Source organism: Scleropages formosus, chromosome 1 (genome assembly GCF_900964775.1).
Source record: "Scleropages formosus chromosome 1, fSclFor1.1, whole genome shotgun sequence".
Taxonomy (NCBI): Eukaryota; Metazoa; Chordata; class Actinopteri; order Osteoglossiformes; family Osteoglossidae; genus Scleropages; species Scleropages formosus.
In genome coordinates, this window is record NC_041806.1 from 26,770,228 (window position 1) to 26,797,495 (window position 27,268).

Here is a 27,268-nt window from a genome sequence, read left to right on the forward strand (position 1 = left end):
CTTATTCATATATGGTCTTTAGGCTTAGCAGGACCAAGTTTACTTACCTTATAGGGAACCAAACAGATTTTTCTGGAATGTTCACTTTACTGTGATTTTCGCTGATACAACTCAGTCAGACAAACTTGATAACAATTTTTCATTTTCTATGACGCATTACTTACAATTTGACAATTTGATCTAAACAGTGGGAAATGCACTTTGCTGTCTTTTATGATAAGAATTGTTCTCAACAGAGGCTGGAGACAAATTGCTCTTCCTGCTCTGCTCCCCCCCCCCCCTCCCCTGGCTGCTACCTGGCTTTAATTGTCCCATTCAGTGTCCCCAGTTACTCATGGCAGAGCAGGTCAGAGATCAGTCCTGCATGGGGTGCCTCATAAATAGCTTAACCAGCTGTTACTCAAAGCTGTGTGATGAAGTGATGAAGAGAACGAAAGACTTTACGCTGCCCTGATTTTAATGTTAATAATGGTTGCTATTTCCATTCACTTCCATTCATTCTTATAAAATACTCTACTCAGGAAAGTGACACAGAACACTGAACAATTCAGCCCATTCAGTGACACATAAGTAGGGATAAAAGAAAAAAAAAAAGACAATAAATGTAGAAAATTGGTTTGCGTACTTTTCACAGCTAAGTCAACTGGCAAAGCAAAAGAGTCTTTATGATTAAAACTGCAATTTGTCTTGTTTCTTTTTTGTTGCCTCTCGCAGTCATTTTTTCTGTTGCAATTGAAATTTGTTTAGTACTTGGACTAATTTTCAGTTGCACCGATTGGTTAAATACGTGAATGTCTTTGCTTCCTGCAAAAAATTTAAAAATGGATTCCCATAACTGGTACTAATTTACTCATTTCCTTTTCCTGCAGCCTTTGGGAATGCAAAAACAGTGAGAAACGATAACTCATCTCGATTTGTGAGTGTTCATTCCTGAAAGTTATTTTATTTTCCTTCTCTTTCTTACCAGCCCCTGCTGTATTCAGTATGTGGCAGGTGTTACTTTATTGTTGAGGGCCTGTGAAACCTGGCTTGCTTTTTACTGTTAGCTTATAGACTTCTTCCTGTATCTACTGAATACTGTCCCAGTGGTCTAATATTTCACCGGAAAATATTCATGAAGCTGGAAAAGAATATAATTTTCCAGGATAGTGATTTGTTTTTTGATGATATTGTCAGTGATCCTTGCCTCTGAAGTCTTACAGTTTTTATACCATTTTAAAAAGCATATTTTGTAGAGTTTCATGGTAATGGAATGTTCAGTTAGGCTTCAGCACTTCTCTATTTAAATGTGGTGTAAAATCGGAGAAAGAAGTACAAGAAAAACAAAAAAGCCACACTCACCTACAGAACTGCTCCATGTTATATGTCTGTTGATCCAGAAATATTTAATTAACTCTTGCTTCATTTTCTTCACAGGGAAAGTACATGGACATTGAGTTTGACTTCAAGGGAGACCCTTTGGGTGGAGTCATTAGCAACTGTGAGTATGCAACACCTATGCAATAGTTTACACTTGTTTTAGAAAGTGGTTATTTAAGAAAGTATTGACATATTTCCTTTCAGTGGTGCAGCAGAGACAGTATCATCCTACTACACTGTCTTCCTTTAGTACAATTTTTGGAAACTATTGCAGAAACACTCCCAGTGTTACTATTAAAACCGTGTCCAGGATACTGATTCTCTTCAACTCTGGGGAGGACTTTGTTCCACTCAGTACCCACACCTATGAAGCTATTGTTCTCATTTTGCACTTCTGTAGCAGGTTTTGTCATGAGGAAGCATGACAGTGGTGGGGGGAGGAGGGGGCAGCAATTGGCATCATGGATAGGGCCACTGCTTTTCGACTTAGAGGTTGCAGGTTTGAATCCCGCTCCCTCTGTCATATCTCTGAGCAAGGCACATACCTTAAATTGCTTAAGTGAAAATTACCTGGTTGTATAAGTGGGCAAATAATTGTAAGTAGTTTGTCACCGTAAGTTCTTTACAATAACCATAAGCTAAATTAATCAATGTAAATGGCAGAGTGAGTAACACAGGTGCCTCACAGCTCTGTTCAGGAGTAGGTTGAATTATAGCTCATCGTGTGCAGAGTTTACATGTTCAAAGGCACAGATGAAGGTAACCACTTTTGTTCCCTCCCTAACCATGTTTTTCACAGTGTTTTAGCAGTGCAACCTTCCACCTCATCACATAAAGTAGGGTAAGCACTGATAAAACGTTTCTGGCGGTGTTAAGCATACATACAATTAGCCTGTAACCTGTTTATTTTTATTTTTTTGATATTCTAGCCTTGAACAACAAACTGAGGGCTACTCTTCTAAAGGCACTGAACTGTAGTTGAGTTCCAGACAAAGAGGTCTGTGGTCATAATTTCGAGTGCTGGAATGTAAGATGATGGACAGTAATGAGTAGCGATACACTACCTTCTCACTCTGGCTCATTAAAGGGGTCTGCTGTGCCTTCTGACCCTCTCAAAGTTGTTCTTTTGCGGTGCGGTGGAGTACTGGGTGGCATCTTACTGGGAAAAGTTAAAAAGTATATTTGTGTTCATTTTGTAGATTCTCTGAATGAAGTTAAGTGCCAGATTTGCTTAAACTTTGCCATTGCACAACATTGCCTTTATAGTTTATCTCATATACTGTATGTATTGCATAAAATGATTACCCTAGTTCTAAGTTCTTAGAACAGCATAGAACACACTGAATACAGCAGCAGCTCAGATTTAAACCAGTAATTGTAATTTCTTGGATCAGTCCTTTACCTTAGATAAAAGCACACATACTGCACTAGTTTAAGGTAGCTTTGTTACTTTGTCAGCTGCAGTGTCAAAGAATTCTCTGGGTTTCATATACCTTGATAAAGCCTGAGTTATGGAATAAATGTCATAAACAGTTGATGAAGCAACTTTTTATTAGGCATTTCACATCTGTAACTGTGACCTGTACAAGTCATCTATAACTGCTGACCTTTCATCATTATGGACAAGTTCCGCTCCAGGTCTTAGATCATTTGGTAATTTATTTTTGTAGTTTCTCCCTATGTACTCACCTTGACACAGACATGCACACACACACACACACAATCTCTGGAGGTGAAATTGAGAGCATAATAATAATAAAAAGAAGAAGAAAATAATATTAATAAAAAAAATATATATATATAAATAAAATTGTGTGTGTGTGTGTGTGTGTGTTTGTGGAGGGGGGTCCAGGATATAGAGACTGCAATAAATCCAGTCCAAGTCTATCAATGAGATGTTTGTATGTCTTTAAACATCGTCTCTCAGACCTCTTGGAGAAGTCCCGGGTGGTCAAGCAACCCAGAGGAGAGAGGAACTTCCACATTTTCTATCAGCTTCTCTCTGGAGCCTCAGATGACCTGCTTAGTGAGTAGCCACCCATGAGTCCCTACTAATCACATTACCCACTTTGAGTTACATCCGTAGTTTTTATACACTCTTTGTGAAATTCTGGCATCCGTGTTTTGTAGAGATTGCTTGTTTATGGCCAAATTAGTCAGAAATGTAATAATCTACTTTAAAATATGAAGTAGACAAAAGACATATTAAAATGTAGTTATTTATTGTTTTTAAACAAAAGTTTTAGAAAAATTCAATTGTTCTCGTCTGTTGTCCTTTGCTATCTCTATTACTTCTCTATAAAGACTTCAGCATCCAGATTTAAACTTGACATTTTTGAATTGAATGTGTTGTCCATAGTATTACTCTTAATTCCTAATTAAGAGTGAAATTGGTTACTGATGAAGCAGTATTAATACATTTTGATTTTATATTATAGTTAGTGGGGTGCGGTGGCGCAGTGGGTTGGACCACAGTCCTGCTCTCTAGTGGGTCTGGGGTTCGAGTCCCGCTTGGGGTGCCTTGCGACGGACTGGCGTCCCGTCCTGGGTGTGTCCCCTCCCCCTCCGGCCTTACGCCCTGTGTTACCGGGTAGGCTCCGTGACCCCGTATGGGACGAGCAGTTCTGAAAGTGTGTGTGTGTGTGTGTGTGTGAGATTATAGTTAGTATGTATTAAATTAGTATGCTATGAGGTAATAATTTTTGTGACATACTGGAATATGCAAATGCTGTTGCATTGTATTTTATGCGTCCTGTGTTTCCAGTTGCCACTGTTGATTCAAACTAAGAAAATGTTATGATAGTGACATATAATACAAATGGTCATACAAATGATAGTGGCATATCATGCGTTAGCAGGTACATCTACAGTATCTTCAGCTCAAACGGTGTCATCGCATCCTTACATGGGTATGTTTGTGTCTCTGCTTGTTAGAAAGGCTAAAGCTGGAGAGAGATGTTAGCAAATACAACTACTTAAGCCTCGACTCTGCAGTGGTCAGCGATCTGGATGATGGAGCCAATTTTCGGATCATCATGGTATGTGTCAATTGGTCAAAAGCTTTCCATGCAAAAAAACTCCAGTGGCTAAATAACATATTGTTTACATGCAATTATTATCATACATATCCTATCCATATTTATTAAATTCTTATTATAATTAAATTATTATCGTCGTCATCATCATCATCATCAGGTATATCCCATCCAGAATCATTGGTGACTGTAGCATTTTGATTCTTTGATTTTATTACACTACTCTTCTCACAGGCCAGGACTGTAGATTCTGCATAGGCCTGACAGTTCCAAAGCCAAGACTGGCAGTAGAAAAATTTGAAAAATGTGTGTTGGGTACTTACATTTTCAAAGTAAATATTTCCAAATCAAGATCAAAACAAGGACAACTAACTCTAGCATTTGGGATACAAAATTAGTTGAATGTGCTTTCAATTTGCAAGACTCAACTACATCTGCAAGAATCAGCTGCAGTCTGTGTATGTATTTAAAGGGATTATTTCTAAGTCTATCATTTGCATCTTGCAGCTGGTCATATGTTATAAAAAATACAACTATACTGGACAGTATTCTGGAACAATTCTCTTTATGTGGGACGACGGAACAATAAATAGCAGCTGCTGTTTCCTTCCAGAGTCGAGTTTCGTTGACCCCCTCACTTCCAGCTTCACTACCACTAGCAACGTGTCTGCATTCTTCATTGAGGAATACAATATATATCACACACTGTTTCTCTGTCATTACTCGGATGTGACGTATGGCTGCAACACAAGAAAGGCAACAATATTGACGAAGTTCTGCAAGCTTTCCTCTTTAAGCAGTCCCAGCGCTGCTGGTGACTCAGGCAAACAAACACAGCTTGTGATGCAGTAGCCGGGACAATGGGAGTCCCTTGCTCAGAAACAATGAGCCACCTGTGGCCCAGATCCTGTCTTCCCGTAAGGGCCAGAAACCTGGAATTGTGGCTGTTTCTACCGTTGCTTCCTCTTCCTCTCTGCAATACACCCATGACCTATTGCTGCATGACAGAAAGAACTCTTCAAAGTGGCACTGGTCTTCCTACAATACACTGAGACAGGAAGAGTGGGGAGAAAGCAGCTTATAATAATAATAATAATATTTTTATTTGGGGTGGAATGGTGGCACAGCAAGTAGTGTTGTGCTGTGTGGAGTTTCCATATTCTCCCCGTGTCTGCATGGTTTCCTCTGGTTGCTCTGGTTTCATCCCACAGTGCAAAGACATGCAATTCAGGCCAGTTGGTGACTCTAAATTGCCCTTAGTGTATAAATGGGTTAGAGAGTGACTGTGTATGTGTGTGCCTACTTTGCGATGGACAAGTGTTCCATTCTGGCTGCTTTCCCCTCAGCCTGGCTCCCAATGCCTTTGGGATAGGCTCCGGTTCACTGTGACCCTGCTCTGAACAAATGGTTATTGAAATTGGATGGATGGATGGAAGGAAAACAAGTTGAAATTATGAAGACTTGACAAAGGAGCCTGTCAAAGGGCTCCAAATTAGTCCTTTTAGTTGTGTAGTCTACTTACTTCATTGTGTACATGTACTTACTTCATTTTCACATATTCTTTGTTCATGTCTTTTACATCCCAACACACACAAAACACTCAAACTGTATTCAATGCTTTGGCAGCTTTTATGTATAATCATACCTCCTCTATGTCTTCCAGGATGCCATGAAAACTGTGTGCTTCATGGATAATGAGGTTCAGTCAGTGTTGGAACTGGTGGCCGCTGTGATGAAGCTGGGCAACATCGAGTTCAAGTCCGAGTCACGTGTCAATGGCTTTGACGAGAGCCGGGTGGAGGACAACAATGGTTTGTACACACATCATTTCACGGTCATTCAAGCCACAAAAGAGATAATTTGGTTGTAGAGTTTTGGAAGTGTTTTCACACACGTACTAGCAGTGTTTTAAAGCACCCTACAATCATAATTTTAACATTGTCAAAAGTCGACCATCTTCAAATTGTTAATATTTTTCTTTTTTTTTTTTTTTTTGGCTCCAACCCTTATTTATTTGAAAGGTATAAAACAGTATTTAGAAGGCTTTCTTAAGTCACTGGACCTGGTATATTATTATCATGTTATTCATACATATATGTATGCGTGTGCCTGCTGTATAAACTTTGCCCTGTTGATTTCACAATCTTACTGTAGTCTTTCACAACCAGCCTCTGCTGCCACCTTTTGGTTCAGTTTGTGTGAGATGGAGATACAGTGGAGACATCCATGACAATACAGACAGATTGACGGATGGACAGATCCATAGATGAGATTATTGTTCTTGTGGGTTCCTTTTATTGGACAGACCTGAAGGAGATTTGTGAGCTGTTGGGGATTGAACAGATAGTTCTGGAGAGGGCTTTCAGCTCTCGTACACTGGAGGCCAAGCAGGAGAAGGTGTCCACCACCCTCAACGTAGCTCAGGTCAGACATCCAAAGGCTTGCATGCACTCTGAGACCATCAGTTCAGATTCCTTGAAGGGGGAAGCTACACTAGAGTCCAAATGTATTTAATGTATTCTGTCACCAAGAAGAAGTAAAGACCAAGTAAAAACACACACACACACTCACATACATACAGCAATATTGCTTAGATTGTCTGTGGCACTTTTTCACTGAAATTTATTAAAAGCTGTTTTTTCCCTGACGTATAGGCTTACTATGCCCGTGACGCCCTGGCCAAAAATCTGTATAGTCGGCTCTTCAGTTGGCTCGTGACTCGGATAAATGAAAGCATCAAGGTACACTGGCTGTTTGTATTATGGATTATCGAGTTAAATTTTAAAAGACACAAATATTTTTCAAGTTTGTTTTAACTGAATTCTTTTCACTAATCTACTTTCTAAAATGTATGTTTGTTTTGACTTGTGTTTACCCAACATCTGGTAAATGTTAGCAACATACACCACATAAAATCTCTATTGGACCACCTTAATTCTTCTTCCCTACATAATCTTTACAATTTCTGTGTGGTGTCTGTGAATGTAGTGGATCAATGACAATATGATCAGTGTTGTACATATTTATGGGATGAATCAGGTAACAGCTGCACTGAACAGGTGTTTGTGAAGACTTTTTTTTTTATCTATCTATCTATCATATTTCTGAAGTGAAGTGTATAGTTCAACACTGCTGTCAACACTCACTCAGTGTTCTCTGTCTTCAGGCTCAAACCAAACAGTCCAAAAAAGTGATGGGGGTGCTTGATATCTATGGCTTTGAAATTTTTGAGGTATGTGTCATACTTAGATATTTCCATATACTATGCATATGTGTTTACATACCTATGGGGATATTCCAGCTTTTCTCGGATGGATGTAATGAAAATTGGACCGTTTGTAAGGTCAATCCTCATGACTTCAGCACAGTTCAACAGTTGTCATAGCACAACATTACGAGGGCATTTCCCTTTACTAATTACTAAAGAATGTACTTGTATTGAATCACAGACCCAGTAAGCTAACAATGCTGTATGAGTATATTTACTACAATTCTAATCACAGATAATCAGATATAAGGCCAATAACTATCCCTGCTGCTCAACTATTCATAAAGTGTCATTCTAAACAAAAGAATAAGAAATCAATATAAATCAATGCAGTTCACCTTAACTTTAAGCTTTGCTTTAGTGTCCATTATAATGACAGCTGATGGTTTCACATTGTGATAAAAAGTCATACGATTGTTGAGAAATGCTTCTGAGCAGGCGCACACTCTAAGACAGGCTGTAAAACAGCAGATACACATGTCATTCATGAAGGAGGAGGCTGCTATTCTTATTTGTTGCTCAAAGTCACCAAGACTTGATTTTAAATTGAAATTTCTGTTCTCTTGCTGCACTTTTCATAAGTGCGAGTAACAGCTAATTATACAGATTTAAGGGTACAAATTGCATTTACTCATAATTACTAGGTTTGCTGCTTAGACTGACCACAACGTTTCATTTTTGAAATTTGTGTGGTATGTCTTATCTCGGTGCGGTGGCGCAGTGGGTTGGACCACAGTCCTGCTCTCCGGTGGGTCTGGGGTTCGAGTCTCGCTTGGGGTGCCTTGCGATGGACTGGCGTCCTGTCCTGGGTGTGTCCCCTCCCCCTCTGGCCTTACGCCCTGTGTTGCCGGGTTAGGCTCCGGTTCCCCGCGACCCCGTATGGGACAAGCGGTTCTGAAAATGTGTGTGTGTGTGTCTTATTTCTTCTTTAAAGTCTGTGCTGCCTCTATTTCAATAAGATGTTTTGAAAATGATCAGTTTAGTTGCCAGAAAAATAGAAAGGAAGAAGTTTTTTTTTCTTGAGAAGCTGCTGAGTGACCTGAAGAACCTTGATGTTTGCAGTCAATCAGCAGTAGTGTTATTAAAAAAGAAAAAAACAAACACATAATGCTGAACGTCTCTTCTCTACTGCAGAACAACAGCTTTGAGCAGTTCATCATCAACTACTGCAATGAGAAGTTACAGCAGATCTTCATTGATCTTACACTCCATGAAGAGCAGGAGGAGTATATTCGAGAAGTGAGAACAAGTCACATGGTGCTACGACACCATTTTTGGAGTCTGTTAATTCTTACTATCTGTCTGTCTATGGGACAGACAGAAATTCTTCACTTTGGAGTGACAGGGCCTGTGCTTGCCTTACTATAATCCCACTGTAATCCCAGTCTAATCCCAGTGACCTCTCTCAAATGAGAATTGTTTAGTTTTATTTCTTTTCCCATTCTGGTAGTAACACAGTCAACCAGGAAATTACTGTTGAATCTGCTTGTCATTTTTCCCTTTCTGATAGCTATACAAATGAAACAAGCAGTTTTTTAGAGAATTTTAGCATATAATTGACAATGAGACACTTTTTTTTATTTAGAAATACAGTGATCTTCAGATGAAGGCAGAAATCACTAAGGAATGACATTATCAATCTTCCTAGGCATTAAGAGACATCAGGTTAGGATTAGGGACACTGGGTGGGATTATTGGCCAAAACTGCCCAGGATACAAGATTGCAGCTCGTACAGTTATGGATGTACTCTGACAATAATATTCTCTTCAGAACTGGTATGACCATTTATACTTCTCAGCATCTGACCAAAACATAAAGTTCACTTATTAAATCACTGTTTATCAGTCTGACAGGTGTTGGAAATGTACTGAGAATAAAACAGGTAATTGCAAACTGCTGAAAAGTTTCCCATGTTTCTTTGATACAGGGTATTGAATGGAAGAATATTGAGTACTTCAACAATGCTGTCATCTGTGACCTCATTGAAAATGTGAGATGGAAAAATTTTTTATCCTCTATATGTGGTTACAGATTAATTTAGCTCAATGACTTTCTGAAAACGGTGCCTTTAATTCTTCAAAGCATGATGCTCCAAAAGGCATTGCAATGTTTATAAAAACTGGTAATTCACCTTTGATATGAACCATCTATACAATTAGTGTCACTAATAAATGAGTACCTGAGGGTTATTACATGTATTATGTAAAACTACAGGGGTGCATGGTGGCGCAGTGGACTTGGCTGGGCCCTGCTCTCTGGTGGGGCTGGAGTTCGAGTCCCACTTGGGATTGGCGTCCTGTCCTGGGTGTGTCCCCTCCCCCTCCAGCCCTACGCCCTGTGTTGCCGGCTTAGGCTCCGGCTTGCCGTGACCCTGCTTGGGACAGGCGGCTTCAGCCAGTGTGTGTGTAGAACTACAAACAATGTTATGTTTTGAAGGATACCTGTTGGTGTTAAAGATGGAGTTGTACACTTTTTGAAACTGTTCTTTAATTTCAGTGTCATCTTCAATCAGTACATATGTATTGTTTTGAGAAATTGCCTTGACATCTCAAATTAGTCAGGAGATAATAGATCTCACCTGTTATGCACAATTCTGTTCATGCAGAACAACAAGGGCATTTTGGCCATGCTGGATGACGAATGCCTGAGACCTGGCACTGTCACCGATGAGACCTTCCTGGACAAGCTCAACACTGTCTGTGCAGGGCACCATCACTTTGAGAGCCGGCACTGCACAAACTCCCAGTTCCTCACTGACCATACTCTGCCTCACAACTGCTTCCGCATTCAGCATTATGCTGGCAAGGTACTTCTACCTTCAAGACCCACTAGTAAATTGAGCCAGAGGCAGGCTCAGAGAATGGTCTGGAAAGAGTATGACATGGAGACCCATAAGTATTGTATTTAAAATGTAATTTCTCTGTCCATCCATGTATGTGCGTGAGAATGTATGTATTTATGTATGTAACTAAATAAGTAAAGTGCCCCCAAACTCAATTCATCTTTCACTAATTGTGCATAATCCAAGTTGCATTTGACCAAGATGTCATGTCATGTCACAAATGGTGGCCTTCATTCTCTTTGTAGGTGCTTTATTGTGTAGAGGGCTTTGTTGACAAGAACAATGACCTGTTGTACCGCGACCTGTCCCAGGCCATGTACAAGGCCAGACACCCTCTGATAAAGCTTCTATTCCCTGAGGGTGACCCCAGCAAAATGAACCTTAAGAGGCCTCCCACTGCTGGCTTCCAGTTCCGGGCATCTGTAGGAACACTTATGAAGAATTTACAAACCAAAAACCCCAACTATATCAGGTGAGGCTATTTCCCTGTGGCTGGAAAATGGAGTATGCAATGTTTAAATTGCACTTAATGTTTAAGGCAGAATGGTGGCACAGTGAATAATGCTTTATTGTGAGTTTGTATCCAATTCTGTCAGTGGAGTTTCAATGTTTCTCCATGTTCACTTGGGTTTCCTCTGGGTGCTCTGGTTTCCTCCTATAATCCAAAGATACGGCTTTCAGGCAACTCAGGGAATCTAAATTATGTAATAATAATAATAATAATAATAATAATAATAATACCAACCAACCAATGTCGCTTGTCCTGAGCGGGGTCGCGGTGAGTTGGGGCCTACTCGGCAACACAGGGCCGAAGGGGGAGGGAACATATCCAGGACAGGACACCAGCCTGTCACAAGGCACCCCAACCAGGGCTCAAACTCCAGACCCGCCACACAGCAGGCAGTGGTCAAACCCGCCACGCTGCCATGCTACCACATCCCCTATTAATAATAATAATAATAATAATAATAGTAGTAGTAGTAGTAGTAGTAGTAGTAAGAAGGAGAAGTTTTATTTATCATCTCTTTTTTTAGCAGAGCCAAAGAGTGATTGCCAATTTGTAAAAATATTTTCCATCATCATTTTTTTTTTTGCTTAGATGTATCAAACCCAATGACAAGAAGGCAGCTCGCATCTTTACGGAGACGTTGGTGCGCCACCAGGTGCGCTACCTAGGACTAATGGAAAATGTACGTGTTCGGCGTGCCGGCTATGCATTCCGCCAGCTATACAAACCATGCCTGGAGCGCTACAAGATGCTCTGTCAGCAGACCTGGCCACACTGGAGGGGTCCTGCTAGGTATAATGGCTTGCAGAGCCAAAAACCTCTTTCACACTGTCTATAATCTTTTCTTTGTTGGGCACTTTCATGTAGGTTTCCTCTGAATTGTGAGCCAATCTTTGCTATGAAACTGTTCTGTTAGGTGGGAGATTTCCATATGGGAGTCATTTTATCATTATATTATAATTTCCTTCATGAAGCTGAAAGCAATGTTAATAATGATTATACATGTTTTGGGTTATATTCAAGTGAATTTGTGCTAGTCTGAGAATAGATTCAGTTTTTCCAATGGAAACTAATGGGGCTAGATTCTGTGTTACTGGAACATTTGCCTTACTGACAGGTTTTTAGAAAAGCATTAGATTGGGATAATGGGGCATCTGACTGAACATTATATCATTACATTAAGTCTTGTCTGTTTATCCTCTTCAATTCATGCACCAGTCTCACCGTGAAAGATATCACGGTCAAAGTACACTTTATAATCTTTAATAATCCCTAATCCCAGGGTTTGATGAGATTTTCAGTGACGGATTTATCTTTCTACAGGGAAGGAGTGGAGATGCTGCTCAATAGCTTGCAGGTTCCAAAGGAGGAATTTTGCTATGGGTGTTCCAAAATTTTTATTAGGAACCCCAAAACGGTAATATCTTCACAAACTCTGTTGAAAGATAGATTTCCATGATTGCAGGAGAAAGCATAACCACTAATCTGATGGGCCTGTAAAATCATCTGAAAAAACAAAGCACAAGTATCATAAGCCTTAACTTTTTGTGCCTTGATTTCTTCTGCCTTGTCGCAGAATGATTAAAGGTTTTGTTTGTGATGTGCTGAGAATTTATCATATTCATTATGTCCTTTTGTAGCATTCTAAATAGCCAGTTAAGTTATTGCATTTCTACAAGCAATATGAATTTGACAGAGAAAGAAACTGAGGAATTACAATTCCAAGTAGAAAGTGTTTCTAGATGCTACTTCAGTTTTTGTCATTGGATGAACAGAAAACATATTCTGAACATTTTCTGTAACACTTTCTTTTATGTAAAATGGAACTCACAGTGGGACAAAGTGAGGTCACAACTCTGTAATCAGTTTTTATCCCTGTTACAGTTTCACAATTACACACATTATGTTTACAGCTCTTTGCCCTCGAGAAGAAGCGGCGCGAATGCCTGGAGGTACTGGCAGCCGTCATCCAGAAGATCTACCGTGGATGGAAGCAGCGAAAGCACTTCTTGCTGATGAAAAAGAGCCAGGTTGTGGTGGCAGCCTGGTACCGTAGATACAGCGTGAGTCATGTTAATTATTAGAATTTCTATCATGCATACAAAATAACTACTGTAGGTGGTAGGAGTCAGTGATGTTCTGATTAATTTTTTTTTTGTCAAAATGCAGTGTTGGTTATACAATCATAACCATCTAATAGCTGAAGAACTTTTTAATTTGTTCCATTAATCAAACAGAGATTAGCTGGATTTCCAGAAATCATACGAGGGTGAAATATACAGGGAAAAAAATCCCTTTAAATGGCAGATTCAGAATTTTCCAGTTTTCCATTGTTTCTTAAAGAAAACTCTCTTATTCCAGCAACAAAAGAAATTCCAGAAGATCAGGATCTGTGCCATCATAGTACAGTCTTTGATCAGGCGGTGGAAGGTAGGTTCCCTAAAAGATAAGGTAGATATATTCAGAATCGGGGGGGCGGTGGTGCAGTGGGTTGAACCACAGTCCTGCTCTCCGGTGGGTCTGGGGTTCGAGTCCCACTTGGGGTGCCTTGTGACGGACTGGCATCCCGTCCTGGGTGTGTCCCCTCCCGTTACGCCCTGTGTTGCTGGGTTAGGCTCTGGTTCCCCGCGACCCTGTATGGGACAAGCGGTTTTGAAAGTGTGTGTGTGTGTGTGTGTGTGTGTGTGTGTGTGTGTATTCAGAATCTTTCCAGTAGGGGCACTGTTCAGCAGGGCTGACTGAGAGGTGAGTAGAGTACTCAGCAACAGTACTTTAGTAAAAGCACTATTTCTTCTGAAAGAAAATGACTCAATCACTCATCTCAAAATTAACTGAAGTAAAACTAAAAAAAGAGGGATTGTGTGTCTATATCTGTGTCTCGGTGAAATTGTAATTTTATGAAGAAAACTTCATCATAAAGGTTCTCATAAACAAGATGAGCAACATAATGAACTCACAACATCCCATTTCTTTTTGCAGTCTCGTAAGATTCTCCGTGAGCTGAAACACCAAAAGCAATGCATTGAAGCAGCGACCACCATTTCAGCATACTGGCATGGAACAAAGGTAAGTTCGATGCTGTCAGTTTTTATGAATTACCTCAAATCTGGCTGTCTTCCATGTGTTACCATGGTTGCTTTTGTTCTCCTAATATGGCTCGAATGTGGAGAGCACAATCAGTGAAATTGTTTAATATTTTTTGATACACTTAGAGTAAGGTATTTTTTCTCCACTATGCTTAGTGTATTAAGTGTCAGCAAGGAGCACTGAAAAATTGATCTCTATCCTAACTAGGCTCTTAGGATCAAAAGGTCAGCAGCTCAGTCTTGTTCATTCATTGATTGGTGAATAGGAATTAATTTGATTTGTTCTCTGTGGCAAAAAAAAAAAAACAAACTCTTTGACTGAAATGCAGGGGACTGAGTGAAACATAAATGTAATGCCTGTTTCCAGTTAACTGCTATAAGTATAGTATAGTGCTGAGCATAAAATATTTGTTCCTTTCTGGATGTGGACATGTCGATTTATTGTGCTAGATTTTTTTATGTAGACTTTCTGTAGGATTCTGGGCTGCTGGAAAGCTGCTAGCTACTACTACTCCCTTTGGCTTGCTGGTAGATTGAAGAACCCAGCACTTCATTCCTCTCTCTTCCTGCTTTGAATATTCATCTTTGCATGGTCACCACATTCTGTCTGCCCAGCTTCTATCTCCAACAGACAAGGAGAGAAATGCACCGTGTAAAGTAGGAACTACAGAACAGACATGTCGTTTGACTCTGTTGGAACGAGAGCATTTTGGAAGCCTGTCACCATACTTTGCCTCCCCAGCAGCAAGGCTGAACTTTCTTGGATTGAGGAGCAGACGTCCTCCTCATTTGCCGCTTTGTAATGTTGAACAACTTGCAACTTTTGACAGATGTTCTTAATGCCCTGCTTTTCCATTTCTAAAACATGGAATAGTGGCACAGTGGTGTAGTGGATACTGCCAGTGCCTCACAGCTCCCGACATAACTTTGAACGTAGTGTCGCACAGCTGTAGAGCACAATTTCATTCAGTGTATTTTTTAGTATTTTTTTTAAATAGTCAGTGTTATTTGTCTAAAGTATTTTAATTATTTAAAAGTAATTAAATATATTTAAGTAATTTAACGCTACTGGGGAGTTACAGGTAAACATCTAATTACAGAAATCAGTTCTAGAAACAGGTGGGTTATGAGCACACAAATGTCACACACATCATCTGAAACTGCTTGTCCCATATGGGGTCGCGGGGGACTGGAGCCTAACCTGGCAACACAGAGTGTAAAGCACATGAATATGTTATATATTATGTGTGTGTGTGTGTGTGTGTGTGTATTTTGAAGGTCCGCCGTGAGTACCGCAAATACTTCAGAGCCAGTGCTGGAAAGAAGATCTATGACTTCACTGTGAAGAGAACTGTAAGGAGAATATTGGAAGCTAGTCTGCTATTTCTCGCAGAAAGACTTATTTATTTATAATGCATGTACCTAAAAATGTTTCCAAGTTTAGTGGCTATTTTAATTACAGTCATTAAAAAAATGTGACTTTATACAGTCTGTAAATTGTTCCCATAAATCGTGTTAGTAATAACAGTATAATAATTATTTCTTAATAGCCAGGCTGGAACTGGAGAGTGGGGGGATTTTCTTGCATTTTGTCTTGTAGCCCACGGATTTAATTCCAAGGCTTACACACACGAGAATGACACGCACGGCAGAGCTGATGACTAATCTATATGTTTTTATAATTTGTAGATACAGAGCATGTTTCCCTGACATATCAAGTGCAATTTGTATCTGAAAATGTGCTCATAAAATGAGCACTAAATTACGGTTAATTTAAGACAAAAAAAAAGTATTCCAAACTTTCCGTATTCCATCACAACAAATTATGTTTTTCAGATCCAAAAATATTTCCTGGACTTGAAGAAGAAAATACCCTCCATGTCACCTATTGACAAGACGTGGCCACCCCAACCTTACCAGTTCCTGGAGGGAACTCATAAAGAACTTGGTAGAATCTTCCATCTCTGGAGGGTCAGTTCACAAAGTTTCATGGTGGAGGAGGCCAGCAGGGGATTTTAAACAAAGCTGTGTAGTATATTCCTGCCTCCTACCATTCCAAATTTTCTATTATATATTACTGTTGTTATTACTTGTTGTTTAGTTGAAACCCTTTACTGGAAGTAATTTATACCTATTGTCCAATTTATATAGCAGGGTTTTCATACTGAAGCAGTTTAGGGTATGCACATTCCCAGACAACAACATGACAACTGGTTACCCTGAAATTATGACAGCTGTAGCCCCTGCATTACCTGTTATTAACATATACCATATAATATATAAAGATATCAAAAATTTTACATCAGTCAAAATATAGTATCTCTGTTTTTCTGTTTTTTTTTTTCTTCAGTAACCTAGTCGATAATAGATCTGTGGCAGGGACAAAACTGTTAGTTCACCGCAACCAGTTTGTGTTCCCACAGAGCATTCTTACTGGTTCATTCTGATCAAAATCTACTGACTGTCACGCCCTCCACTGTCACGCAACAGGGAACACCTGCGGCGGATTACAGGACGCCCGCATAAAAGGGGAGCTCAGAGCACAGCAAGATGCGGAACCTCCGTTCAGCCTTGCTCCTTGCTCATGTACCAAAATCTAGTCTCCCACCTACCCTGGTCTCCCTTTCCTTTTCCTTGTTCCCGAACCCTTGTCCCGTGTCTATAAGTCCTCCCAGTATCTCTTCGACCTCCAGCCTGTCTTTTTGGATTACGCCTCTCAGATTCTCCTTTTGCCTACGTTCGCACCTCGGTGACCCTTTGCATGGTTTTTTCTATGACGAGTTTGGATCTCCCTTAATTCACCCTGAGCGCCGCACTTGAGTCTGGCATCTGTGTTCCAGGAGGAAAACATGACACTGAACCAATAATATCCCAAAATTTTATGAGCTGGTTTATATTTGTGAACGTACTTGTTTTCACAATGTCAAGCATTTTAATAGTATGTAATTTGTCTGTTTTATACACGTTTTTCTCACACTACCAGTGTAAGAAATACAGAGACCAGTTTACAGAACAAAAGAAGGCCATCTATGAGGAGAAACTGGATGCCAGTACGATCTTCAAGGACAAGAAGGCTCTGTACCCTGGCAGGTAAATGGAAAAGGTCACGACATATCCAGCAATGTTTTACATGTGAAAACTTTACAGAAATGTTCAACGTCTTATTACATATAAACTTCATTTCCATATCACTGTTAAATTGTATTATTAACTCATTTGCGGATTTGTTCCAGTGTCAGCCAGCCATTCAAAGGGGACTATCTTGAAATCAACCAAAACCCCAAATACAGTAAACTGAAAGGATTGTTGGAGGAAAAGGTCATCCTTGCTGACGTGGTTCACAAAATCAACAGGGCCAATGGCAAGGCAGGTCTTAACTGTTCCCTTTGTAATTGGAGTGTGTTTGTCAAATGTGCAAAAGCTTAATGGACCAACATGTGAAGTGAAGCAGTTAGATTTTTTCACAACAAGTGAATCATTTCTGCACACATGAACACACCATGCTGTCTTACAGAGCATATGGTTTATTTATCCCTTATAAAGATATAAGAACTGTATGAAGTAGAAGTAGGAGAAGTTCATAATGCATGGACTAGTCCAGTAATTGCTGCTTCCCTATCTGTCTTCATTGTTTTGCCTTTGTAATTAGAACCTGCATCATTCTCTTACTGCTCTTACTATCTGTGGTCTGGTGTTTTTTGGGTCTGAAGCCACCCTGCATTTGTTTACGTTTCATACCCTAAGCCTTCAAAGCGAAACCCAGCAGTAATTTATTTTATTTCAATTCATGACAATGAACTGTTATACCAACGTATAAGTATGCAATTTTTGTACCTTCAGAAGAAAAAAAACTGGTTTCATTTTGTCGAGAAAATTCTTATGAATTGTGACCAGATTATTATTGTGCTTTTTCTAGGGAACAGCACGGCTCTTTCTCCTGACTAAGAAGCACTTTGTTCTGGCGGATCTGAAGAGTGTCCAGATCAAGGCCACTGTGCCACTACCCGACCTTGCCAGTGTGGCAGTCAGCAGCCAAAGTGACGGCTTCTTCGCTCTCAAAATCAAGGAGGTGAACAATGTTGATTTTAGAGTTAGAGTTCAAGTCCAAAAAGCATTCCCTAACTATGTTGCGACATGCATTGTTGGCACCATTGTTATTAACCCAATATGGTGTGTCTGAAGCGCTTGGAAAAAGGGCACAATTACCACTGAAAAGAAATTATTACATTTTTTTCCTTTCAAATGAAAAGTGAGAAACTTGCAAACATAATGTGTGGTTTTACACAGATTGTTCAGATGTCTGAATAAATTAATACTGCACTGTTGTATATTCACGTTGCTTGCAAATAACACGTATTTACAAAGAATTCCAAGTTTACAAATAGATCTCCAGTCATCAGAAATGAAGAATTGACTGAGTAATTTACCCTACTTACGTCACATTAGTCTTGCACTTTATTTATATATACTTTGCTTCCAATTCTAAATAATGAGTACATCGTGCCCTGGCATATGAAGGAGTATATATAGATAGATAGATACTTTATTGATTCCCAGGTAGAAATTCTGTTGCATACAGCAGCCAATACAGAGACATACAGATATTCCACAAACATGTAGAACAAAGTCCCCACCTTTCTTCTTAACCCTTTTGCTCCTTCTCTGCGTGTGCACGGTGTTAAAACTGTTTATTGCAACTGCGGAGTTCGGCTCTCTACACACACAAAAAAACTTGCCCAGCCGTTATATTTCTTGTAGCTACTTGTCAGCATTGGGATCTTGTCCGTAAAAGGCACGGTAAATAAGGTTGTACTTATTGTCTCACAGGGCTCTGCTTCAGCAGCCAAAGGTGACTTCTTACTGAGCAGTGAACGGCTCATTGAGATTATCACCAAACTGCTCCGAGCAGGAACACATACTGCCGAGAGGAGTGAAATAAACGTTGACATCTCAGATGAGTAAGTAAATTTATCTATCATTTAATTATACAGTCTTTGCTTTCTCCTTTATATTTACCACAACCATAGGATGTACAATAATCACTGACAAGTACAGTTTGAAGTTATTTAGGCTCATTGCTTATTAATACATTATAAAAGTGAACTGTTTTGACTTGTGACACCACAAATAAGAGAATTGGATCGACTGGAATGTTTTTTGTGTTTTCACTACTGGCCTAAGTCTCATTTCCCAACAGGTTTGTAGTACATTTCAAGCAGGACAAGGTGTGTGTGAAGTTCATACAGGGGAGTTCCAAAAATGGCAACAGTGCTGCATGTAAGCGCAAGAACAATCGACTTCTGGAAGTGTCTGTGCCTTCATCATAGAGACACCATGTACTTTCATGAACCAGCTCTGGGGTGGTTGACCTTCTCTCTTCCCCACCTACACTCAATCACTGTACCTTTTTGCTAGATGAAATGAATAATTTATCTTGTATTTGCCTTGTGTGCTACTTTGCAACATAGCTGAAGGCTGCTGCCTCAAGATGTGCACAAGAAGGCAGGACAACCCATAAAATTGTTCTTGGATTTGTATGTCGCTTTGGAGAAAAGCATCTCCCATATGAATAAATGTAACTGTAAAATGACATTATTGATATCCATCAACAAACTGGAAGTATTTGCAGTGCACTCAAAACATTAAATAGTGTCTCAACTTTGCTTATCCCCCTAACCTCTGAATATCCAGACAGAGTACATAAAGCCAGACGACTACTCCCTGGGAATAGTCCTGAAAATATAGCTTGGTGTATTAAAAGTGGACACATTCACCCCACCGGGATCAACACGAATGTAGAAATTGTAAAACTGCATGTATCATTATTAGAAAGTCAATCTTGTTAAAGAACAGTATTTTCATTTGTAAGCAAATGTCATGCTTTATTATACACATTCCCTTTCTGCAGTGTCAACCCACCATTTGTACTTTACAAATTTTCTCTCTCTTAATGCCAAGTGTAGCTCTTTTAGAAATAGACCACAGCACATTTTATAGAGCATGAATACACATAGACAGACACATTTATCAGATGCTTTTCTCCAAATCAATGTATATCTGAGAGAAGGTTGTTTGAGAGGAAGCTGCTTTTCATTATTTTATCAGACATTTCTTTCCAAGGCAACTTACACTGTTAGGATCCAGTACTATGGTGCTTGCATATATAAACTCATTAGAACAGTTACGCAATATTTACTGGAACCATGTGATTTTGGTACCCAGATCAAGTGCGCTTTAGAAGGATTCGAACACAGGTGTGCTCTGAGTTCAAGATGGTGGTGCTGACCACTGAACCACATGTTTCCTCTCCCCACAGACAAAGTATTGCATTAAACATTATAGAGTGTGTATATTCTATTCTATTCCTTTTTCAGTATTTTTATGGGGCCTGTCTAATATTACAGGAGATAATAATTCTCAATTTTTGACAATTAAGGCAATATAAGGATAAGTGTAATTGTTTGAGTCTCTCTAATGGTATCTCTATTACATTCTAAACTTAAATTTGAAGTATAACAAGGTGTCTGATATCCAAAGAACTGTGCTTTCCACAAGCAGTAAGTGTAATTTGCAGTATAATATTTTATTGATTTTCTATGACTGACACTGTCAGTATACAAAGGTAAATCACTTTAAGATGCTTTCTAGTCCACATAATGATTTTTGTGATAACACAGTTGCATTTTAATAAAGAATGATTATAGTTTTAGCCAGTATGCATTTACTAATAGGCCCCAGCATAAGTGTATTATGAAGGGAAGTACTTATTTCAGTACAGTGGAAATTGCAATGCGATCACCTTTGCACTTTATTTTTGTGTCTATATAAAAAGCAGCACCTGTGAATGTTGTGTACTGAGCTGTGTTTAATGTAGTATTTTGGTCCTCAATGTTTCAGTGCATGCTGTTGTAAAATTGATTTAATCCAAAGACACTGAGATACTCCAGTTCAGCTCTGGAACTGGTTGGACTATTCTTGATTCTTCTATTTTTCATTCAAAATAAGTAAATAAAAGTTTAATTTGTTAAATATTTCCATCTACTCTTAAATCATGTACACACATGCAAACATACACACGTTTGTGCAAGTATTCACCCCACATTGGACTTCTTCACATTCCGTTGTGTTACTGCATGAAACCATGATGTATTTAGCTGACCATTTTTGCCACTCATGAAGTAATCTATAACATCAAAGTGAAAAACTTGCATAGATAGATGAAATTCAAACAATTTAATAAATCAATTGAACATTAAAATAGAAAAAAATTGAATACACCCACCAGAGTTGTAGGACCACCTTTAGCAGCAATTGTAGCCGTAAGCCTCAGATTTAGTCTCTATTAGCATTGCACATCCTGGCCCTGGAATCTTTGCCTAATCTTGGCAAAATTTTTCAAGCTCCATCAGCTTAGACTGGGACAGTTTGTGACCAGCTCTTTTTAAGTCATTTCACAGTTGCTCAGTTAGGCTGAGGTGTGAGAGAATAGGTTGTACAGCATGTTTTTTGTAGTTTTGGACTCTGGAGGTCACACACACACACGGCTACCTTGAGCCTCCAGCTCCGAGGCACCCTTGGCCCATCTCGTTGGGCACACACACACAGTGGCTGAAGCCACTTGTCCCGAGCGGGGTTGCTGCGAACCGGAGCCTAACCTAGCAGCACAGGGCCGGAAGGGGAGGAGACACACCCAGGACAGGGTGCCAGTCCGTCGCAAGGCACCCCAAGCAGGAGTCGAACCCCAGACCCGCCAGAGAGCAGGACCCGGCCAAGCCCACTGTGCCACCGCAGCCCCCCATGTTCGGTTCCTTATGTCCCTTATTCTTATCATATACCGTGTTTTGTCTTTCTTCTCTCCTAATACACATGTGATCTGAAACTGCCAAGTCTATTTAGTAACTAAGTTATCTTTTGTAAAAATATGGGGAATATGAGCAGTAAGAAGTTGTTAGTAGTTTACATCCACTCCAAATGTATTTAAGTGTATTGCTTTTGTCTGAAGAGCCTCGTCTCCCCAGGGTTGATTTAAGTGCTTAACTGCTGTTCGGTAAACTGCTCAATAGTGTTGTGTTAAATAGAAATCCACGACAGTCTCGTGGTGTCACGACCCTAGCCGCAGGCGCCAATAGCACAAGGTAAAGAAGCTCTTTTAAAAGGTCCCAAAAGGATATTTAGGAAATCTGTGGTCGATGTAAATGTAATGGTCTTTTGATGATATTGTAGCGGTTCATTGCGCAGCAGTTCACACATCGTAATGCGTTTCTTTTTTCCGAGTGTTTGAGACGTAAAATTAAGGCGACCAATAGCATTCGAATGTCAGGGGCGGGCTACTTTCCTCCAATCAAAACATTTCTTACCTCAGGGGTTCTCTTTGCAAATTACAGTCTATATAAGGTAGCTTGACAACCAAGCGTCATTCTTTATTTAGAAGGGATAGCAGTGATTATACCTTAAAGCTTCCGAATCCCCCCCCCCCCCCAAACCATCAAGTAGAAGTTCGTTTCCTCCTTTTGACTGTCGAAACGACTAACCAGCTCTGGCCGGTACTATAAGCACAGTGAACTTTGGCTCATAAATCTCTGCACATGTATGTTCGCTGTTAAACTCACACTTGTAAAACCATAAATTCAGCTAAAAGACTAGCTTTTAATTTAACCACGCATTCAAGGTTTGTGAATGTTTTCCATAAGGCTCTGCCCACTTTGAATGTTTAAAAGGAAATTCACTTTTATATTTTCATGCGAAAACATTTAAAATTGAGGTTAATTAAATTACTAATAGTAATTTCTCCGTCAGTGTTATTGAAGAGCACGCGATCCACTGGTTTTACTTTCAAGCTATATCATGGAAATTTGGGGAAAAAGTTAAGGATTGTTATTTTGGAAAGGTCTCATTTTAGACTAAGCGGCTGAAAAAATCTTATTTGATTAAACGCTTAAGAGGTTGGGATAATAGACGGGGCAATACTGTAATTTTCCTCTGTCTAATTTGGAAACAATTTGAGAAAATGGTGCAAGCGTTGTTATTTATGACTTGTCAGAACAAAATAACGGAATACCCGAAGAGAAAAGTTGAAGTTATCCACCAAATCACTTCCTCCGTCTTTTTGGCTTTGGTGCAGACAATCTATTATTTACTCGATTTAGACAAGAAAAGACAGAAGTAGCGACTACATGCTACTTGAAACGAAATGTGCCGGTTGAGTTGAGTCTACACGGTTCTCATGTGACATTTAAGAGCTCGAGCTGAAGGTGCGGACCGATGTTACTCGACTCATTGCAGAGGGAAAAGCTGAACGATGGCAGAAGTCGCTCCAGCTTCAGCCGCCGCCGCCAAGACTTCCAAGAAGAAGGCTGCGTCCAAGCCTAAGAAGGCGGGTCCCAGCGTCGGGGACCTGATCGTGAAAGCCGTCTCGGCCTCCAAGGAGCGAAACGGCGTGTCTCTGGCCGCCCTGAAAAAGGCTCTGGCGGCAGCAGGCTACGATGTGGAGAAGAACAACTCCCGCGTCAAGCTGGCAATCAAAAGCCTGGTGACCAAAGGCATTCTGGTCCAGACCAAAGGGACCGGCGCCTCTGGCTCGTTCAAGCTGAACAAGAAGCAGGCGGAGGCCACCAAGAAGAAGCCGGCCAAGAAGGAGGCTCCGAAAGCCAAGAAGCCAGCCGCAAAGAAGCCTGCCGCGGCCAAGAAGCCCAAGAAGGTGGCTGCGAAGAAAGCCGCCTCCTCCGCCAAGAAGTCCCCGAAGAAGGCGAAGAAGCCCGCTGCGGCAGCTAAAAAGGCGACCCCTAAGAAAGCTAAGAAGCCGGCAGCGGCCAAGAAGGCGACCAAGAGCCCCAAGAAGGCAAAGGCGGCAGCCAAGCCCAAAGTGGCAAAGCCCAAGAGCAGCAAGGCTAAGAAAGCGGCTCCTAAAAAGAAGTGAACACGCTCTTTTCGCAGTATTCATAAAAGGCTCTTTTAAGAGCCACCACGTGGTTAATAAGGAGAGAAATTTTCCTGCATAAAACTTTCGGTATCATAAAAATATGTTGCTACAATATATATGTTGTTACACGCTGACGCATGCATACACGTTTTCGCTCACTTAATTCACTATAAAATGCTACACATCACCCTCTTTGAAAGCATACTTGTCGCTATAAGGGGAGGGGGGGAAACTGTCAATAAGAAAATAGTCAATCGGTTGAATAATATTTTGGCCAGTTTTAAGAGATTAATTTATTCCCTCAATATTTGGTATAACGTTTTATCATCGACTATTAAAATTCAAAGTAACACCAACTATATTTAAAAAAAAAAAACCATCTTCACAAATGGCTTATTTCCGCAAACTATAAAGTACTCAGCAACTGCTCATTTCTGTTCGTAAAGCGCAAAGGATGGGAGGGGTTTGAGCGCCAAAATTGTTCTTCATGCTGATTGGATGCCGTAGTTTCATACTTCTGTCCAATGAGAAAAAGGGTCGTCTATATAAATATGGGCTTAGGCGCGCTCACTTACTACTTCGTTCGACTTTCCATGTGAAGAGGAAGAACAACATACTGTACGACAATGAGCGGACGTGGAAAAACCGGTGGCAAAGCTAGAGCTAAGGCCAAGACTCGCTCATCTAGAGCTGGACTGCAGTTTCCAGTCGGCCGTGTTCACAGGTTGCTGCGCAAAGGCAACTATGCTGAGCGTGTTGGTGCTGGAGCCCCAGTTTACTTGGCTGCTGTGCTCGAGTACCTGACTGCTGAAATCCTCGAGTTGGCTGGCAATGCTGCCCGGGACAATAAGAAAACGCGCATCATTCCCCGCCACTTGCAGCTCGCTGTCCGCAACGACGAGGAGCTGAACAAGTTGCTGGGAGGCGTCACGATCGCCCAGGGTGGCGTGCTTCCTAACATTCAGGCCGTTCTTCTGCCCAAGAAAACGGAGAAGACCGTCAAGACCAAGTAGATCTTCTTTAAAAGCTGTCCGAGCGCAAAGGCTCTTTTAAGAGCCACCTACATTGCTATCAAAAGAGCAGGTGTCTGTATAAACAAATGTATGTATAGCGATGACCATAAGTACATGTGAGTCTTAATCTTTCTGAGCAACTCCTATCGTCACAGGTTGCTTGGATATTAAGTGGATATAATGCTCAAGCTTCAAGAAGTTTCTAAGAGCCGAGATGACTACAAAACACGCACTAGTCCTAGTAACGCAAGCTATTCTGCGTTTCATAGAGTACCCTGGGGATTTCTTTTCCACTGTACAAGTAGTGAGGCGAACTAATGAATCTAACACAAAATTCTTCGCTGCTGAACACCTATGTAGCAATACGGATGGGCGCTACCCACCAAATTCTCTTGTTTCAAACGGGTTTTGGTGTAAACGTGCTAAATGAAATGTGAATACGAAATCATGTAGAATTACGGTAATAACAAAAATGGTACGTTTAAAACAAAGCATATTTCTCATGTAGCTGTGCAGTGCAGCTGTGTTCCATTACTGATTTTATCTTGTATATAGTGATTAAAGCATCGAATATCGGATTTTGTTTTATTTAAATTTTTTTTTTATTTTGCGCGGCAAAAGTTCACCAATGAGAACCGTGTTTTGTTCAGCATGCGACCAATAGCAAAGTAGGATGAATCTATCCAATCAGAGTAGGTCTGGTGTGCTTATAAGAGTACGCTCCAGAGAGCCTTGAGTTTAAGGAAAGCTCACTTGCCTAGTTGTCGCGATGGCTCGTACCAAGCAAACCGCTCGTAAATCTACTGGTGGCAAAGCTCCCAGGAAGCAGCTTGCCACCAAGGCTGCACGCAAAAGTGCCCCGGCTACAGGCGGCGTGAAGAAACCTCACCGTTACAGGCCCGGCACGGTGGCTCTGAGAGAGATCCGCCGCTACCAGAAATCCACGGAGCTGCTGATCCGCAAGCTGCCGTTCCAGCGCCTGGTGCGAGAAATCGCCCAGGACTTCAAGACTGATCTGCGTTTCCAGAGCTCCGCTGTCATGGCTCTGCAGGAGGCTAGCGAGGCTTACCTGGTTGGCCTGTTTGAAGACACCAACTTGTGCGCTATTCACGCCAAGAGGGTGACCATTATGCCCAAAGACATCCAGCTGGCCCGTCGTATTCGCGGAGAGCGCGCTTGAAGTTCTCCTTGTAGACACTCGTCACAAAATCCAAAGGCTCTTTTAAGAGCCACCTCATTTTTATCTCTGAAAAAGCGAAGTTGCTCCGTTTCAATTTCGGCATTAGATTTTTTTTTTTTTTACCTTGCTGTGCTAAAGTTTAAAATAATTGATTTTGATTCTCCCTTCGTACGAAGTTTGGGTAAATAACTATATTTCCCACACCACTAGTGGCATAAAGGTTTATCCATAATTCATCAGGTTCTAGTCACAATATTTCTTATGGGGGAGAATTTTTATTACAGTGAAATGTGACATAAGTATTGGTGAAGTATAGCAAGTCAGTGGCTAAGGTATTCACCATCTAGGAGCATGACATGAGGAAAGCCTTCAGAAGCATAAGCACCAGAAAGGCTGCAGGACCAGACAGCACCTCAGGTCCAGTCCTTAGAGCCTGTGCTGAGCAGCTAGCACCAGTGTTCACGGGGATATTCAATCTCTCCCTTTCCCTGTCGGTCATCCCCACATGCTTCAAACAGTCCATTATCGTTCCTGTCCTGAAGAAACCCCAGCCTGCCTTCCTCAACAACTATCGTCCAGTAGCTCTAACACCTGTTATGATGCCACCAGATCAGCATACTTTAACAGTTTCTGTTCATATGCCTCCCCAATAGCATCCTGGAACAGCACTGTACAAAGTACACAGTACGCTCATCCTCTGAATATAACACCATGTCCAGCTTCAGTGTAGTAACAGCAATGACCTGCGGAACCTGGAGCTGCTTGCCCACATCAGTCAATAGCTTCTAGTCCTGTGTGTTACCCCACTTACCGGGGCACATCTGCCCTTGCATAACACTACTCTCTCCTGCCCACACAAAACCAGTTGCTCTAGCTAACCTGCCAACAGGCAGAGAATTAACAACTTGCCGCTTACTCTCAAAAACACCTGCTAAACATCTAAGAACTTCAAATAGCAGAGATGGAGTGGTCCTTGGTGTTGTATTGGTTGAGGGCCCGAACAGCCTGAAGGAAGAAGCTCCTCTTCATCCTCTTTGTGTTGGCCTTTAGGGAATGA

The 27,268-nt window shown here is 40.7% G+C and overlaps 4 protein-coding genes across 6 annotated transcripts in view; all 4 read left to right on the top strand.

Moving 5' to 3' along the window:
• LOC108922323 (unconventional myosin-Ib-like) overlaps positions 1-21,063 on the top strand; it is a 28,270-nt gene extending 7,207 nt beyond the window's left edge. For 2 of the 3 annotated variants that reach the window (XM_029255100.1, XM_018732395.2), the window contains exons 6-29: positions 870-916; positions 1,417-1,480; positions 3,287-3,385; positions 4,294-4,397; positions 6,058-6,205; positions 6,700-6,818; positions 7,049-7,135; positions 7,561-7,626; positions 8,797-8,901; positions 9,591-9,653; positions 10,269-10,469; positions 10,751-10,977; positions 11,605-11,805; positions 12,337-12,430; positions 12,927-13,076; positions 13,375-13,443; positions 13,993-14,079; positions 15,378-15,452; positions 15,936-16,070; positions 17,083-17,189; positions 17,333-17,465; positions 18,016-18,168; positions 18,927-19,057; positions 19,297-21,063. In XM_029255100.1, the coding sequence (XP_029110933.1) occupies positions 870-916; positions 1,417-1,480; positions 3,287-3,385; positions 4,294-4,397; positions 6,058-6,205; positions 6,700-6,818; positions 7,049-7,135; positions 7,561-7,626; positions 8,797-8,901; positions 9,591-9,653; positions 10,269-10,469; positions 10,751-10,977; positions 11,605-11,805; positions 12,337-12,430; positions 12,927-13,076; positions 13,375-13,443; positions 13,993-14,079; positions 15,378-15,452; positions 15,936-16,070; positions 17,083-17,189; positions 17,333-17,465; positions 18,016-18,168; positions 18,927-19,057; positions 19,297-19,426 (2,795 nt within the window). In that variant the 3' untranslated portion in view covers positions 19,427-21,063. Of the gene's footprint in view, positions 1-869; positions 917-1,416; positions 1,481-3,286; positions 3,386-4,293; positions 4,398-6,057; positions 6,206-6,699; positions 6,819-7,048; positions 7,136-7,560; positions 7,627-8,796; positions 8,902-9,590; positions 9,654-10,268; positions 10,470-10,750; positions 10,978-11,604; positions 11,806-12,336; positions 12,431-12,926; positions 13,077-13,374; positions 13,444-13,992; positions 14,080-15,377; positions 15,453-15,935; positions 16,071-16,522; positions 17,190-17,332; positions 17,466-18,015; positions 18,169-18,926; positions 19,058-19,296 lie in introns of those variants that run through there. The other variant, XM_029255103.1, reaches the window with a different exon arrangement.
• A 2,334-nt stretch (positions 21,064-23,397) lies between these two features.
• On the top strand, positions 23,398-24,015 carry LOC108933339 (histone H1-like). The gene has a single exon (XM_018750733.2). It carries the CDS (start codon positions 23,398-23,400, stop codon positions 24,013-24,015), a length of 618 nt encoding a protein of 205 aa, XP_018606249.2.
• A 629-nt stretch (positions 24,016-24,644) lies between these two features.
• LOC114910266 (histone H2A-like) lies at positions 24,645-25,031 on the top strand. The gene has a single exon (XM_029250685.1). It carries the CDS (start codon positions 24,645-24,647, stop codon positions 25,029-25,031), a length of 387 nt encoding a protein of 128 aa, XP_029106518.1.
• A 763-nt stretch (positions 25,032-25,794) lies between these two features.
• Positions 25,795-26,211, top strand: LOC108922271 (histone H3). Its single transcript, XM_029250714.1, has one exon. The coding sequence runs from the start codon at positions 25,801-25,803 to the stop codon at positions 26,209-26,211; it is 411 nt and encodes a 136-aa protein (XP_029106547.1). The 5' UTR covers positions 25,795-25,800.
• The last annotated feature ends 1,057 nt before the right edge of the window (positions 26,212-27,268 follow it).